Raw genomic sequence first — 13,921 nt, 5'->3', positions numbered from 1 at the left:
GAAAAGGGTATTAACATTAAGTAACTTTGGAAATGAGTGGAGTCATTACAATTAAAGGTAGAGGCTAGGGTTAGAGCTCAGTGGTAGAGTGCTTGTCTAGCATGTGTGAAGCCCTGGATTCAATCCTCAGAACCACATACAAATAAATAAATAAAGTAAAGGTATTGTATCCATCTACATCTAAAAAAAAATTTAGGAAAAATATTAAAGGCAAAATGAATTTGTATGTGAACCCTGTACTCTAGTTGATAAGATTGTTTCCCATGTAGGTATGTATTAATAATCCTGATATTACTACAGTATATATTAAAGTGGATCAATTAAGTAAAAATTGGCAAATGGTGGGATCTAGGTTTTTCACTAAATGAGTAGAAATTGACAGATGAGAGGCAGCTAGAAGGATCCATATGATAATGGGTTAAAGATATCAGTATGAATTCAAATTTAGCTCAGATACACTTACAGATAGTTACATATAGAAATATTTATCTATGTGTGTGCAAATTGATTGAACCCCCAGGGCCTTTCACGCACTAGGCGCTACCACTGAGCCACAACCCCAGCCCCATATGGTATTTTTTTTTTATAATGAAAACATATCTAATCTCTTAGGGATTTCCAAGTGTATATACATTATTATTATCTATAGCCACCATGTACAATAGATGTCTTGAACTTATTCCTCCTAACTGAAATTCTATTTCCTTTGACCAACAACTCCCCAAAACATCTCCAACCCACAGCACCAGGCAGTCATTCTACTCTACTTCTAGAGTTCAGCTTTTTTTGGATTCCACATATATGTGAGATGTGTGTTATCTTTCAGTGACAGGCTTATTTTACTTAATATAATGTTCTCCAGGTTCATCTGTGTTGTTACAAATGACAATATTATCTTCTTTTTAAAGAAGTACATATGCCAATTATAGATATTATTCTGATCTATAATTGGCATATGTACCACATTTTCTTTATCTGTTCATCCATTGAGGGACACTTAGGTTGATTTCACATTTTTTAAATAACTTTATTTTTTAAGTTAATTAATTAATTAATTAATTTATTTGTTATGTGATTCTGGAGAGTAACCCAGTGTCTCATATATGCTAAGCACTCTACTACTGAGCTACACCCCCAGCCCTTTGATTTCACATCTTCACTCTTGTGAATAATGCTGCAGTAAACATGGAAAGCAGCTATCTCTTCAACATACTGATTTCATTTCCTTTAAATATATATCTGGAAGTGGGATTGCTGGATCAAATGATTCTTTTTATTTTTTAATTTTTTAAGGAACCTCCATACTGTTTTACATATTGGTTATGTTAATTTACATTTCTATCAACAATGTGCAAGGATCCCTTTTTTTTAATATTTATTTTTTAGGTGTAGATAGATACAACACAATGCCTTTATTTTTATGTGGTGCTGAGGATCGAACCCGGGTTCCACCCATACTAGGCGAGTGCTCTACCACAGAGCCACAATCCCAGCCCAGGATTCCTTTTTTTAATATTCTTACCAATATTTGTAATCTTTTTGATAATTGCTGTTTTATAACAATAGGATTCAGTATCTCCTTGATACTGAATTTTTACTTCCTTGATGCTTAATGATGTTGAACACATTATAATTATGCATAATGGTGGAATTCTTTTTTTTGTACCTGAGATTGAACCCAGGGATGCTTAACCACTGAGCAACATCCCCAGCCCTTTTTATTTTCAGACAGAGTCTTGCTAAATTGTTTAGGGCCTGCTAATTTTCTGAGGCTGGCTTTGAATTGGTGATCCTTCTACCTCAGCCTCCTGAGCTGCTACGATTACAGATGTGCACATGCACCTGGCACTTTGCCCATTTTTTAATCAGGTTGTTGTATTACTACTAAGTTGTTTTTCATGTTTTGGATATTACTCCTTTATCAGATGTGTGGTTTGCAAATTTTTCTCCCATCCTGTAGGTTGTCTCTTTATTCTGTTCATTATTTCCCTTGCTATGCATAAGTATTTTAGTTTGAAGCAATCTCATTTGCCTGGGTTTTGGTGTCATTTCAAAAAAAATTAAAAAATCATTTCTCAGGCCAATCTCAAGAAGCCAGATCTTGATTTCTAATAACATTTCCCAATAAAAGGAACTGTGGTCTATGTAAGATGAGCCTAGAACATTTTATAGTTCTTGAAAATAAAGGAAATGTTGGTGGGGGAAAACTTCAGGGCATGTCAAAGGGCATAGGCCAGTGTAAAGAACCCCTGCTGGCCAAAGATATTTGAGCAATAAAATAAAGCAGTACAGGATTGTAAACCCAAAGTATAAAATAAACATCCATGACATACTGATATAAATGAATGATATATATTCATGATATAAATAAATCAATAGTGAATGGATTAGTAGATGGAGAAAAGGCAAATCTCCCTACAGAATAATTCTGAAGCATGATAGCCTGCCCTCAAGAAGGGAGAACATTACATTATAATCCCTATTCTTTAGATTGAACTGCATACAGTGACTTCCTTCTGAAGAGTACAGTAAGGAAAAGGGCTAAATCTAAGAAACACTGCCTCAGCCAGGTTATCAAGGACAACATCAACAGTAATAAATCATGTTGATAATATTGCCACTGGATATGGTGTGATGAAAATGGCACTGTGTCTAATGGTCATTCTCTCAGTAACCCCAAAACCCCAGTATAATTGTGAGAAAAATATCAGACAAATTCTAATACTAGAGCATCCACAAAATTCCTGATATATACCCTTCAAACTGTCAAGGTCATCAGATACAAGGTATACCTGAGAAACTACCACAACTGTGAGGAGACTAAAGGGACGTGACAGTTACATGTAAGGTATTTTGGATAGGATAATGGAACAGAAAAAAGACATTAGGTAGGCTGTGGATGTAGCCCAGTGGCAGAGGCCCTAGGTTTGATGCAGCACCATCACCCCCCCAAAAAAAAGTGCATTACATTAAAAGCAGGAAATCTAAATAACTCATTAACCTCATAATAATATGTCAATATTGGTTTGTTCATTTTAACAAAGATATCATATAATGTAAGATATTAATAGGGGAAACAGGTTGGGAAATATATGAAAATACTATACTAGCTTCTCAGTTTTTCTGTAAATCTAAAGCTGTTCTAAAAAATAGACCATTAAAAAATTAATCCAATAGTAAAGGGGTGAGTATGGATGAACCAAGACTGGTCATGAGTTAATCACCATTGAAGCTGGTGAAGGGTGCGGAGCTGAGTGGCAGGATGAATAGCATGGTGGTAACAGATATGGAGCAGTGGGCCTCAGCCTGCCTGGGGAGAGGCTTTCTTTTGAAACTCTGTATGCACTCATGCAGAGTCTGGGAACCTGATCCGTGCCCTTTCTGCTGTGCCTCGTTACAGTTGCTCCAAGACCGTCTTCACGCCCTCCTTCCCCATGTTTGGTCCTGTCTCACTAGTTGGTGTATCAGGAAAGTCAGCCCAAGACTATCAGAGAGCCAGTCTCTAGAATGAACCCTCTAAGCTGATTTGAATATTTTTGAACTCTTAGAAAATTCTTCCTTTTGTTCAAGAAAAATCTACCTTCTGTAACTTTTCCCCCTAGCCCCCAGTCCTGGGGATAGAACCCTTCCTTTACCACTGAGCTACATCCCCAGCCCTTTTTATTTTTTATTTTGTGACAAGGTATCACTAAGTTTCCCAGGCTATCTTTGAATTTGTAATCTTCCTACCTTAGGCTCCTGAGTAGTTGGGATTACAGGTATTTGCCAGCTGCCTTTTGCAACTTTAAAGTAACTCTACTCCCATGGTCTCTACCTCCCAAAGAAGAAAATAGAAGAAATCAGCTTCCTTACCATGTGATGGCCCCATTGATATTTAGAGAATGATGTTTTGGTTTTCATTCAGCATTTCTGTAGCCAGGCACAGTGCCAATGTTCCATTAACTATTTTCTTATTCAGGCAAACATCCTCCATTTCTCTAGTCATTCTTCATGTGATGTGTTCTCCTGCCTCTTTACTGCCTGCTTCTCTTAAATTTGTCAGTGTTTCAGAGAGTGCTGCTCAGAACTGAACAGACACAGGGAACCAAGGTGGAAAAGCTAGGCATGCTTGGGCACCCTGGGTAGAATCAAAGCATGGAGGGCAGGTAGATGGTGACCTTGATGGGAGGCTGTGTAAGGGACATGAGCAATAAGGCCAGTACTATAGAGGACTCACGATGCCAGAATGGTCTTAATTCCTTAGGAGGCCGGGGAAGGTTATGAGTAGGGCTTAGTGCAAGGACCTGGCCACCTCTCCCCCTCTATGCACAGGACACCACATACATAGAAGGCTCTCTACAAATACTTGTTTATGTGACCCTCTTTGAAGAAAATGTTGGTGAAAGTCTTAATGAGGTGCTTTTGAATGAGACTCTGTACTGCTTTCAAGGCCCTGGCTTCATTTAAGGCATATGAGTGGGTAACAGCTCTGAGTATTCACTTACAAAAGGTAAGAATCTATCACGTTTTCCTTACCCTTGGAAGCAGGAGTATGGGAACAGCAGAGGTGGGGGCCTTGGAGCAGAGAGACCCAGATTTTGAGCCAAGAGGTGTAGGAGAACCAACCTTCCAGGGAATAGGCAGGCCTAGGCCTAAGAGGTAGTCAGAACAGGCCAGAGCCATGGACAGAGCAGCAAAGAGGTGACAGATGGAGGAATCTTATTCTGATTTTGTTTCTAATTGCTAGCTGTGCAGACTTGGGCAAATCACTTTGCCTCTCAATCTGTATCCTCATCAGAAAATGAGGAAATTCACCAGGGTGAGTTGCCACCTTGAATGTTGTGACTCCATTTGTGTACTCATTTAACAGATATTCCTTGAGTATCTATTGTGCTCCCAAGCATGGCACAAGGTGCCATTGTGAGTGAGTTAACCAACATAACTCCTGCCTCATGGGGTATTTGATCTAGTTGGGTTACACATAGTATACAGATTTCTAACAAGTACATGAAAAATAGCAAATTGCTGTTGGAAAAGTGCTGGAAAGCAGAGTGGGGAGGTGACCTTCTTAAATGAGGTCTCTGAGGAAGTATGTTCAAGCTGAGACCTGAATGATGAAACAGGACAAGGGAGAAGAATATTTCAGACAGAAGGACAAGCAAGGAAGGAAGGAGGCAGGAAGGCAGGAAGGAGGCACAGCATGTTGAAGAGACTGGAAGGGAGGGCAGGATGGCTGGAACAGAGTAAACGAGGTAGGGTAGTGGCAGCAATGGACCAGGCTGAAAAGCAGAGCAATGGTGAGATAGATAGTCCATGCCCTGGCAGCCATGATGAAGTATTCTGTTTTATTCCTGGTACTTTGGGAAGCTTTTTCAAGGATTTAGACAGAGGAAGTGACCTGACTCCAGCTATGTGCGTGTGTGTGTATATGTGTGTGTGTACATGCCCATGTGTGTGTTCGTGTGTTCGTGTGTGATGGGGGATGGACCTGCAGTGGAGAAGAGTGCCAGTACTGCTCCTGAATAGATTCCTCAGTTCAAATCCTGGCTTTATGTGGCTGAGGCAGGAAGATCATGCCTCAATGTAATGAGACTCTGTCTCAATACAAAACAAATGCTGGCTTTGCCACTTTGTGTCTTGGGCAAGTTACTCAACCTCTTCATTCCTCAGTTTCCTCATACCATAGTGGTAAAAAGTGTGGATTCTGAAAACAGACCACTTGGGTTCAAATCCTGGCTTTAGCTGGGCATGGTGGCATGCCTATAATCCCAGTGGCTTGGGAGGCTGAGATCGGGGGATGTCGAGTTCAAAGCCAGCCTCAGCAAAAAATGAGTTACTAAGCAACTCAATGAGACCCTGGGGGATTTGGGGATTTGGCTGGGGATTTGGCTCAGTAGTTGAGTGCCCCTGGGGCTAGGGTTGTGGCTCAGCAGTAGAGTGCTTGCCTAGCACGTGTGAGGCCCTGGGTTCGATCCTCAGCACCACATAAAAATAAATAAATAAATAAAGGTATTGTGTCAAACTACAACTAAAAAATAAATATAAAAAAATGTTAAAAAGAGTGGTTTTATTGCTTTAGTGCTGTATAATGTTGGACACTTTTCTTAATCTCAGCATCCTCATCTATAAAATAGGGAACCACGCCATTGTGTTTGTGAGGCTTAAATGACTTAATATAACCACAAACTATAATAAATGTTAGCTGGTGCTACCTTCGTCTTTGTGTTAATCAGGTTTTGTGATGCTGTGATCAAAATACCTGACAAGGATGAATTGGAGGAGGGAAAGTTTATTTTAGCTCAAAGTTAAGATGTTTAGTCTAGGGACAACAGAATTCATCGCTCAGGGCCCAAGGTGAGGCAGCACATCCTGGCAGAAAGGCATGGCAAAGAAGTGCTACTCTGCTCATGGTGGCCAGAAGCAGAGAGAGGCAGAGGGGTAAGTGGAGAAGAGACTACAGGGAAGATGAACCCTTCCAGGGCACTCCCCCAGTGAATGACCCTCCTCCTCCAGCCACACCCCTACTGTTAACTCTATGGCCTACAGTTACCACCCAGTCAGTCCATTCCAACTAGGATGGACTGATTAGGTTACAGCTTTCCTAATCTAATCATTTTACCTCTGAGTATTCCTGCATTAACACAGGAGCTTTTGAAGGATACCTCATATCCAAACCATAACAATTGTTGTCAGTATTATCATTGTTGGGAATATAAAATACATGACTGTGGAAAAGTAAATTTTCTTTTCGGAATCTCATTTTCCACAGCTAAGAAGGATGATCCCTATACAATAGGGCAGTTGTGAAGATTATATTTGTATGTATTTTCTTCACATAGTAGGAGCAACATTTTTGCCCCCTGTCCATGCTCCTTTCCCCACTTCCTTAGTACTGAAGATTGAACCCAGACTGGCCTCAAATTTGTAATCCTCTTGCCTAGCCTCCTGAGTGGCTGGAATTACAGATATGTACCACCACCACTGTGCCTGGCTGTCACTTCCATTTCATAGGTGAGCAAACAGCAGCCCAGGGAGGTATCGCTTGCCCAAAGCCACAAAGCAAATGAAAAATGTAGATATCCTTTTGGAAGCCAGGATTAATCTTACCTGGCCTCCAAAGAGCAGGTCTTTTGATTTGGGATCTCTTTTGTTCTTGAGTCTTAGAAAGCTGGGCGCTGGAGGCTCTGGGGGGCCAGTAGCCTCTCCTTCCCTCCCTACCTGAGTCTTAATTAACCAGCCAAGAAGCTAAAGTGTGAGCACTGGATTTAGAGTATAGCAACAAGGGTTCTTGGCTTTGCTCAGCCAGGTCCAGAGTGTCTCCTTATAAAGAGGCTTACTCTGTAAAGCAAGCAGGTATGCCTATGGCTCTCCATCTCATTTTCAGATACAACCAGATATGAACCAAGCCAAAAAGCAGTGGGTACACTAAGCTGCAGAGAGGACTGGGGCCTACAGAAAAGGATGGGGTAAGGGGTGGATGAAAAGGGTGATGTCTAAATAAGGACTAGCTATTTGGTTTTTGTCCTAAGTCCTGAGGAAGAGAAAACAAGCTTGCTTGGCAAAAATGAGTTGAAAGCCGGGTGAGATGGCTAGTTCTAGCTAGTCCAGGAGGCCAAGGCAGAGTATCACTTGAGCACAGAGGTTCAAGGTTATCCTGGGCATCAGAGTGAAACCTGTCTAAAAAAAGAAAGTTGAGATTGGACATTGGAGAAAGCGCAAGAAGCAGTGGTATGAGTGTAGTTCTTGGAACAGAGCCTGCTCTGTGGAGGTGGGACCATGGAGAAAGCACTTAGGGCTTTCTAATTCCAGGAATCAGAAGACTGTCATGTCAAGTAGCAAAAGTAGCCCTGGACTTCCCCTCCCCATCACAAGCTCAGTGACTGCAGTGGATTCACCTCTTATTTGAGGCCTTATTTTGCTATCTAGAAAATCTGCTGGTAGAACTGACTGGTTTCTGAGGTCCAGTTTTCTGTGATTACTTCTTTCTAGGGCTTTCACCAGGCCTTCTTTCCAGAGAGCCATCGTGACATGCGGCCCTTGATTCTCGTGAGCCTGGGAACTGAGTTGATTCGATTAAGGAAAGAAAAATTTTATGAAATGATTGATGAAGAGACAAGAGAGAAGTTGTTGAGGTCTGACATTGAGTACCCCAGGTCAGTATTGGGCAGTGTGTGAGTCCCATCAGATCAAAGGAACGAGCTTTTGCCTGTTGTTATAGTAAAAGAAAGAAAGAAGGGAGGGAGGGAGGGAAGGAGGGAGGAAGGAAAAAAATCAGTAATACTGAATGCTGACAGTGAAATGAAACTGGTAGTTATTATATTCTAAATTGGCTCAATCCTTTTGATGATAATTTTAGCCTCATATTCCTTTTGACATTGTTAATTTTAGCCTTATATGATCCTACCCTTTGAGGCAGTGATCCACCCCTGAATTTGTCCTTAGGAAGCCAAAATGTGGGGGAAACTACAAGTACTAAAATGTTCATAGCAGTCATATTCATAATAGGAAAATCACCACCATTACCTCCACCTGTGCCACACATAAGGAGATAGTAAGAAAAGCAGTACATTCCCTTGATAGACTATCCCTGTCTTATTAAAATGTTGAGAGCCACAGCCGAAGGGGCTCCAGCAAACTTCCAGCTGCCAGCAAACTTCCAGCTGCCAGCTGATGATTGGCTCACAGCGGCCCCAGCAAACTTCTAGCTGCCAACTGATTGGCTCCTCTGCGGTGATGCTCATTGGGCTGTTTCCACGCCCTTTCAGACCATGGAGATGCTCACTGGGGGACTTTTTTTGGCTCCGCCCACACGACCCAGCAAATCGGCCTCAAGAGCAGGAGGAGTGGGGGAGATTGAGAGGCTTGTGGGAAGCCGGTGGTGGCAGTTGGGCTCTGAGGGAATTCCTGAAGAGCTCATGTGGTATGGCGTGTGTTCTAAAAATAAAGTTCATTTCTTTTGACAAGTGGCTTCTGAATTGTGCTCAGCCAGATTGCGGCATTAAAAGATGATAAGTTTAATGACTCCATAATTGGAGTGTTAAGTGGGTAAGCTAATGATACATGGAAAGAGCAGTACAAAATTATATATATGTTACCACTATGTCTTTGGTAGTATACAGAAACTTACCTGGTTTTCCCAGCAGGTGTTGGAAGCAAGTGCTAGTCCAGTGGTAGAGAAAGAGGAGGTGTGGAGGCAGGCAGATCTGTAGAATCTTTTTCATCACTGAGCAACTTCACTAGTCCTTTTTATTTTTTATTTTGAGACAGAGTCTCACTAAGTTACTGAGACTGGCCTCAAACTTGTTTTCCTCCTGCCTCAGCCTCCCAAGTTGCTGAGAATTACAGGTGTGTGCCACTGCAGCCTGCTCAGATCTGTAGATTCTTGCAGTGTGTCCAATAAGTTCATAATTCTATATGAGAGCTCTGTGATTTTGGGCAAGTCATTTCCTCTCAGACTTCAGAGTCCAATCAGCAGAACAAGAAAAAATTGACTAGATCATTGTTTCCCAAAGTATGAAACACATTCCACAGAGGGTTTGCAAGATGATTTTCTATGGTGCACAGATTTACATATTTAACCTTGACAGTGTACGTTAGAAAAATAACAGGATGAGCTTACTAACCTCGAGATTAAGTAGATTTTATTGCTCAGGAAAGAGCTAAAGTAGATGTTTAAGTAAAAGAAATGAGTGGATTTAAGAATAATAATGAGCAAATTTTATGTGGCAAAAAATTGAAGGAATTTTTTGAGAAAAACAAGTGGAGACTCACTGTTGACTTCTCCTAGTTCAGAGGTGATGCATCTCTGTTTTCTGTGCACTACCAATATGGAAAATGGCTGTTCAGACTGACCTACTTGAAAAAGATCTAAGGAACCTCAGCTCCTCGAGTGATAGCTGGCCCTGGGCAGTTTCAGCTAGTGTTTGTGGAACTGAAATTCTGAAAAGGTTCACATAGACTTGCCTGCACAGATGTTTGAGCACTTGGTGCCTGTACTGCCAAGTCAGCGCTTTGCTTTAGTCATCTCTAATGCTGACAGGCAGGGTTCTGTCTTCATTAATGGTTGAACTCATGCTTTTTAGACTGCCAAAGCAGGCCAGAAACATATCCATTATGTAGCTCAAATCTCTTAAGTTTTAACTAAGGACTTGAGGTCCTAAAATCAATCAGGCAGAGGCACCAGCCCTGTGAATGCCATGGGCTAGAAACCTAAAAATCACCCATACACAACCCAGGCCATTGCATGTAGAACAAAATGGAGATCTCAGTTCATAGGAAAGACAGAGGAATCCTCAAAGGCCAAAATGAAGAGGCTCCTCCAAATCAAGTAAACAACAAGATTCAATGCTGGGGTTGCCCCAGAGTGGTGAAAAGCCACATGAGCTAAAGTGTCAAAGCCTGTGAAGACGTAAGAAATCATCAAGTGAGGCAGGGGATTGGAATGGAACTCCCCCAGGCAGAGGACTCTGGAAAGCTGCCCTGCTTAGTAACAGAGTAGACTAGAAACAAATGTGACCATCATCATCCAGACATGATGTGGAATCTTGTCTGTATCAACTTGGACTTTGGGTCCAAAAATAAAAGAATCCCATGCTTACCCCTCATAGATTTTAGTGAGTTCCTTAGCCCTTTTGAGCCCTAACTTTCTATGTTTATGAAATAGAGATTAAATGAGTTAACCAATATAAAGTGCTTGACACTTGATAAGTAGTAGGTCAAAGTCAGATACTATTATTCATTTTGTAAGAAATTGGGAATTAATGGGAACTTTTTAAGTGGAAACTAGAGGTGTGCTGGTACCAGCTCTCCAGAAGGCTGGAGAAAACCCTGACTGGCAAGGCTTGCTGATTTTTGTGGTGTACATATGCCCACCATGGCCAGTTTCAAGCTACCAACCTGATATCATTCAACATGGAATTGAGAAGAGAATTCACACTGTTAGCTTTTGTGAACGGTTATGAGCTGGCTTTGGAACATCACCGATACCAAAAGGACTAGCTAATAGCCCATTCTGACCTCTACATGTTTTCTTCGGTGGATCTCTGGGATCACAATTGACTTTGTCTTGGTCAGTATCATCTAGCCAGAAGAACCTTCTAGGTTGTTAATTATTAGGCTTGTCCCTTTAGGTAGGCAAGCACAGGCAAATCAATGGAAGTTTAGCATCCTTCCCTTGCTGTGGTCTCAGAAGGAAATAAATCAGTTAGTGCTAAGTCCGTTCCATCCTATGCCTGTTTGCCCCACTCTCTATGGGGAAAGGGGCCTGGGAAGGGCCAGAGCACCATGATCAGTCCAAGGCAGCCACCAATCTATGATATGTCTCTCTAGATTTGACTGTTCTGGACATTTTATATAGATGGAGTCATACAATATGTATATATCACACCTTATTTATATACTTACCAGTTGATGGGCATTTGGATTATTTACACTTTTTAGCTATTATAAATAATACTGCTATGAACATTATTGTACAGGTTTTTTTATAGACATATATTTTCATTTCATATATATATATATATANCTTAGTGCCTTTTTGTTGCTGAGGCAGGCTTTGAACTTTGAACTTGTGATCCTCCTGCCTCAGTCTCCCAAGCCACTAGGATTACAGGTATGCACCACCACGCCTGGCATTGTCAGTCTTTTTTGTGGTAACAACCCTAGTGGGTATAGGTGGTGTCTCATTGTATTTTTTTAAGATTTTTTTTAGTTGTCGATGAAGCTTTATTTATTTTATTTATAAGTGGTGCTGAGAATTGAACCCAGTGCCTCACACATGCTAGGCAAGTGCTCTACAACTGAGCTACAACTCCAGCCCTCATTGTGGTTTTGATTTATATTTCTTGGATGGCTAGAGATCCTATATATAATTTAAATGTTTCGATAACCACATTGTAAGACATGAAAAGAAATAGGTGAATAATCTATTTTTAGATTCAGTATATTCAGTATATCTAAAGTATTATAATTTAAACATTTTATCAATATAAAAACTATTCATGAAATATTTTCCATTCTTTTGTGTTATAAGTCTCTGAAATCTAGTGTATGTTTTATATCCAAAGCACATCCCTAATTCAGATTGGCCACATTTCAGGTACTCAGTAGCTGCATATGGCTTGTAACCACTGCAGGGGAAAGCATAGGTCTATGCAAAGAAGGTCATAGAAAGGTAGAGTAGGAGACAGGAGCCTGGAGAAAGGCAAAGAGCTAGAACTGGGTTCCTGTATTTAGGGATGGGAAAGAGTGGCAGGAGGAAAGGCTGGAAGGGCAAGGGAGGGAGGAGCTAGCTAGAAAGCTCAACTTCTGTCCTACCCTTCAGTGATGACGACATGTGCCAGAGATTGCTCAAGGAGAACAGCTGGAATATCTTTCGGAAGGACCTAGTACGGCTGCTTGTGGAGCCTCGCAAAATACCACCATTTACCCTAGTTGGGCCCAAGAAGAAAAGCATCTACAACCCAAAGTCTCTGATCCTGGATTTGTGTAGTGTCAACAAGAAAGTTAGGCCACATCATCCCATTTTTATGGCATCCCAGAAGTATCTCCCCCCACTGAGGATCGTCCAAGCCATCTCAGCACCCCGGCACAAAATCCAAGAACTCCTTCCTCAGTATAAGAATGCAGGAGTCCTTCTTTAGAATCAATAAAAGATGTCCGATTCCTCTCTGTGTTTTCAGAATGACCACCATGGGGGTTATGGGGCTTGGAAAGGAGTTCCTAGAGGGCTGAGCCAGGGGTCTGGAGAGGTATTGGGGGCAGCAACTGGGCACAGATTCCCCTGGCACTTGTGGGCTAAGCTGAGGGAATAGATTATGAGGCTGTTGTGGGTGGTGGACTGTCAGTGGGAGTCTTGGGTTGGGAGGGTTTTATCCAGTGAGAGCTGATTGGGAGGCACAAGGCTCAAATCAAATTGGTCAATAATATGGTTATAAATACAAATGCCTTCAAGGTTGGACAAGTTTGTATGAAGGAGTAGAACTGGGAAGCCATAGAATGATGGGATGTTGCACCCAATTTGACAATTCTCCTTCCAGTTGGAGCAACTGCTCCTTCAGCCCAGGCAGTTGATGCCATGCCAGAAATTAAAGCAGGTCTGCTCTTGCCAGTCTGTAGATTGTTCAAGAGAATCAAGAAATCCATCATTTTAGATGATTCCTATTGGTTTCTAAACATAAGCAACTAATTCAAATTGTTTTTGGACAGTGTCATTCAAACAAAACACACATGGCTGTGTTGGACCTACAGGCTACAGACTGATCCTCTCTGTCACTTAGACAGGGTCTGACTGTGGGGGAGAGGAATATAAGGAGGCAGATCAGAGGTTGACAGCATGAAAGGAGCAGGCATCCTGGGTCAAGGATGAGGATCAAGCACCCTGGGAGAGTGGAAGCAGGTCAGATACAATGAGGCAGGCAGTAGGGTTACAGTTGAAGAGGGATCCTCAGTCCCTCTGGGGGCCCTCAGTCTGGGGCTATTACTTACCTGGGCCCAGAACTCAGGGTTCCTCTCTCCATCCAGCCTCAGCACCAGAGTCCAAGTGCCAAGCAACCTCCCTCCTTAAGAAACCTCATATGTAGGCTGGGGATATAGCTCAGTTGGTAGAGTACTTGCCTTGCATGCACAAGGCCCTGGGTTCAATCCCCAGCACCACAAAACAAACAAAAAGAAACCTCATATGTTAGCTTATGAGCACTGTAGGACCTGGCAGAGGCCATGGTAGCACAGGAGCCCTCCCATACCCCCATGTTCCACCCTTGGCAAGGAATAGACTGAGCACTGATCTGGGAATCAGGCTCCATTTCTATCTCTGTGGACCCCCTTGAGCACCTTGCGAACTTGTCTGAACCTCAGTTTCCCTGATGGAAAAATGCGCAAGTTTGATGACCAGTGGTTTTCATGAATGAGAAGTGAGTATAGTTTGAAAGCATGTTCTTTTTTA

General features: G+C 41.9%; 1 protein-coding gene across 4 annotated transcripts in view; it reads left to right on the top strand.

Moving 5' to 3' along the window:
• Positions 1-12,644, top strand: part of Cnbd2 (cyclic nucleotide binding domain containing 2) — a 70,581-nt gene extending 57,937 nt beyond the window's left edge. For all 4 annotated transcript variants that reach the window (XM_048811047.1, XM_048811046.1, XM_015481110.2 and 1 more), the window contains 2 exons: positions 7,969-8,132; positions 12,302-12,644. In XM_048811047.1, the coding sequence (XP_048667004.1) occupies positions 7,969-8,132; positions 12,302-12,620 (483 nt within the window). In that variant the 3' untranslated portion in view covers positions 12,621-12,644. The remainder of the gene's footprint in view (positions 1-7,968; positions 8,133-12,301) is intronic.
• The last annotated feature ends 1,277 nt before the right edge of the window (positions 12,645-13,921 follow it).

The sequence above is a fragment of the Marmota marmota genome, unplaced genomic scaffold, assembly GCF_001458135.2.
Source record: "Marmota marmota marmota unplaced genomic scaffold, marMar, whole genome shotgun sequence".
Taxonomy (NCBI): Eukaryota; Metazoa; Chordata; class Mammalia; order Rodentia; family Sciuridae; genus Marmota; species Marmota marmota.
This window is presented reverse-complemented; position numbering and strand designations above follow the sequence as displayed.